The 2,794-nt window shown below is 36.0% G+C and overlaps 1 protein-coding gene across 1 annotated transcript; it reads left to right on the plus strand.

Annotated features, from left to right (window-relative positions):
• Positions 1–2,365: 2,365 nt before the first annotated feature.
• TVAGG3_0539270 (ubiquitin protein ligase protein) lies at positions 2,366–2,794 on the plus strand (the record flags this gene model as incomplete). Its single annotated transcript, XM_001580060.2, has 1 exon — positions 2,366–2,794. One exon carries the CDS (start codon positions 2,366–2,368, stop codon positions 2,792–2,794), a length of 429 nt encoding a protein of 142 aa, XP_001580110.2.

The following is a 2,794-nucleotide window of genomic DNA, read 5'->3' on the forward strand; positions in this document are numbered from 1 at the left end:
AGACAAATTTATTCCTTTGACACATTGCGGTGAATGCAAGGATTCTATGTTCAATGGCAGTCCTGATACATCATCAGTCTTCGTCCATACGAAAATGATTGATGTCAATAATGCTATAGAAATTTCATTCACAGATATGAAGACTCAACTCAAATATATTGGTTTCATTTCTGAAAACTGGGATTGCACATTCCTCAGTTTGCTTGATAGGAATATCTACATGGATAAGAAGTTTGTCCCTTACACAGGCTCATTGTCAAATATAACTTTGTGGATGGACAATAACTACCTTTGTTTCGGAAATGTCAAAATCGACAGCGGTGAAACAAAGAAACGCTGGGCATTTGTTATCACAGTTTGCGATGATTCTCTTGTCGAATACAAGTTTGTACAACCAAGGAGCACTTCACTTAAAGCTAATGCACCTCCAACAAAGCAACATAGATTTGACCTCAATATGATTTTCCCCAAAGTTTGTCTCGGAATGCAAGTGAAAATCGAAAACCATTCTGATGTAAATATATCCAGATTGGAAGCTAATTACGGTTATACTATTACAGGCTGCAATTTCGAAAACAGATCAACAGAAACTTACATTGTTCCTGCAAATCAAATCACAACACAATACACCCCATTTGACACCGTTATGATTTGCGCAGAAATAGAAAACAGAATCGGAGATCCAACACAATTATTAAATGATTTGTTACAAACATGTAAGAACTACTCGATTTCATTGATCAAGACAATGCTTCCTTATTATCTTCCAGAAATTAATAGCGAAATGGCATTGAATATGATCACGAAATTGTCTGACACATCATCAAAGCAAGAACTGGACCAAATTAAAGCACTAATGAAAGGAAAAGAAAACGATATCAAGGCCAAATTAGAAAATACTGTAATGGAAGGTGAAAAAGATCCAAAATTCACTGCTGGCAGAGATATCAATCAACTTTACAATTCCACTTACGGTGCATCACAGATCGGTATCTTCCAAGCATGGAATCACGGTATTTTCTATGAAAAGACATTCGTACAAGGCCTTAAATTGTTCTTCAAGTATAAGAAAGTTTGCCTCGGTTTCATTCCAATGATTCTTAAAACATTCAATAAGAATCTTCCAAATGATTTGGAATCAGCAAAGATGATCCTTAACTTCTTCAACAATCCAACATACGAGGGCTACTTCAGCAACATGTCTGAAAAGGATTACACAGAATATTTCAACAACTTAGTTACTTTTGTTTTCGAACGCGATCCAAATACAATTGTCGCTAAACAAGCACATTCATCATTGATCAACAAATGTGCACAGTCACTTATTGGCGACTTGTTCACTCTTGGCAAAAATGTATCTAACAAAGCGAAACGAATGCCACCATTGCTTCTTTTCTCCGACAAAGGTGCAACATTTTCAAAGTGCGTTGTCAAGAACAATAATTACTATCCTGTTGAAATTTTGTTGCCAAATGGCACAACCAAAATCATCACAAGTAATTCATATTCTTCTTGCGAAGCTAACAAAGGATACAGATACCATTTTGGCACTGATGGCAAACAAGTTTTGTCTGACTGGAAGAATTACATCGAAAAGGATTTCTCCGGAGTTTATAAACCACTTTTAGTCGATTACATGTTGAAGAATAAGATCTGTGACGCTAAAATCGGTGATTACCCATCAATTGTCTTATTCTTTGCAAACATCGGTTTATCTACATTGACAGAAGTTAGTGATGATTACTTCGATTATTCCACACCAGAACTGAATCCTATTGACAATTACTTTAATGATGATGCCAACATTAAAGTTGGATGGTTAAACAATTTCAGAGATTGGGCTGCTGAAGGAACAATCGGATATTTGAAGATTGATATCACTAGGACACATTCTCACGGTGTTAACTATGATTCTCCAAACCTTATCAGAATCATTGATTACCTTGCTAGAGATGAAGCTCATTTCCCATCAAAAATCATCGCATTCAGAGCAAAAGAAAACAAACTTATGTATGTCGCTGAATACGAAGGAACAACTGGCCAAGATGTCGGTGGTATGTTCAGAGATTCATTCTTCCATATGGTCAATGAATTAATGGATGTTAATATCCGATATTTCATCAAGCCACCAAACACTCTTCATTGTGAAAAGAATCGCTTAGTTCCTGCATCGAACTTACCAATCAAAGTTGCAAGTACAATTGGTTCTCTCATTGCTAGTGCTATTGCAACACGAAATGCACACAAAGCTTGGAATCTTCCACGATTCATTTGGGACAGTTTTGTTACTAACTCAGACCTTTCTCTGCTTGTTGACTGTGATGACGAAAGTTATTTCAACAGTCTCAAAAACATTGTTAATGCTATGCGCAAAGGATTCTGGAAAGTCATTCCTCTTGACAAAGTTAAAAACTTCTCCGGCCGCTTCATTGAAGGATTAACATGCGGTGTCAAGAAAGAACTTGACTTTAATTCATTCATCGCCTACTTCAGTCCACCATCAAGAAATTGCGTTGTTTGGCCAGTTTTCACCCAAGCAATTTCCAAATTCACTTCTCAAGAATTTTCCAAATTAATGGGATTCATAACTGGAAACGAAACTCCAAAGAATGCAAAAGACTTTTGCTTGAAGTTAGCTGATAAATCAACAAGCTATCAAGATGAAAATAGTTTCGCGCTTCCATTTGCTCACACATGTTTCAATTTAATTGAAATTATGCCATATAAAACACCAGAACTCCTAAGACAAAAATTGATAATTTGCTTCTCATTCCAAGCAGAATTTAATGATTAA

This window comes from Trichomonas vaginalis, chromosome II (genome assembly GCF_026262505.1).
Source record: "Trichomonas vaginalis G3 chromosome II, whole genome shotgun sequence".
NCBI lineage: Eukaryota > Parabasalia > Trichomonadida > Trichomonadidae > Trichomonas > Trichomonas vaginalis.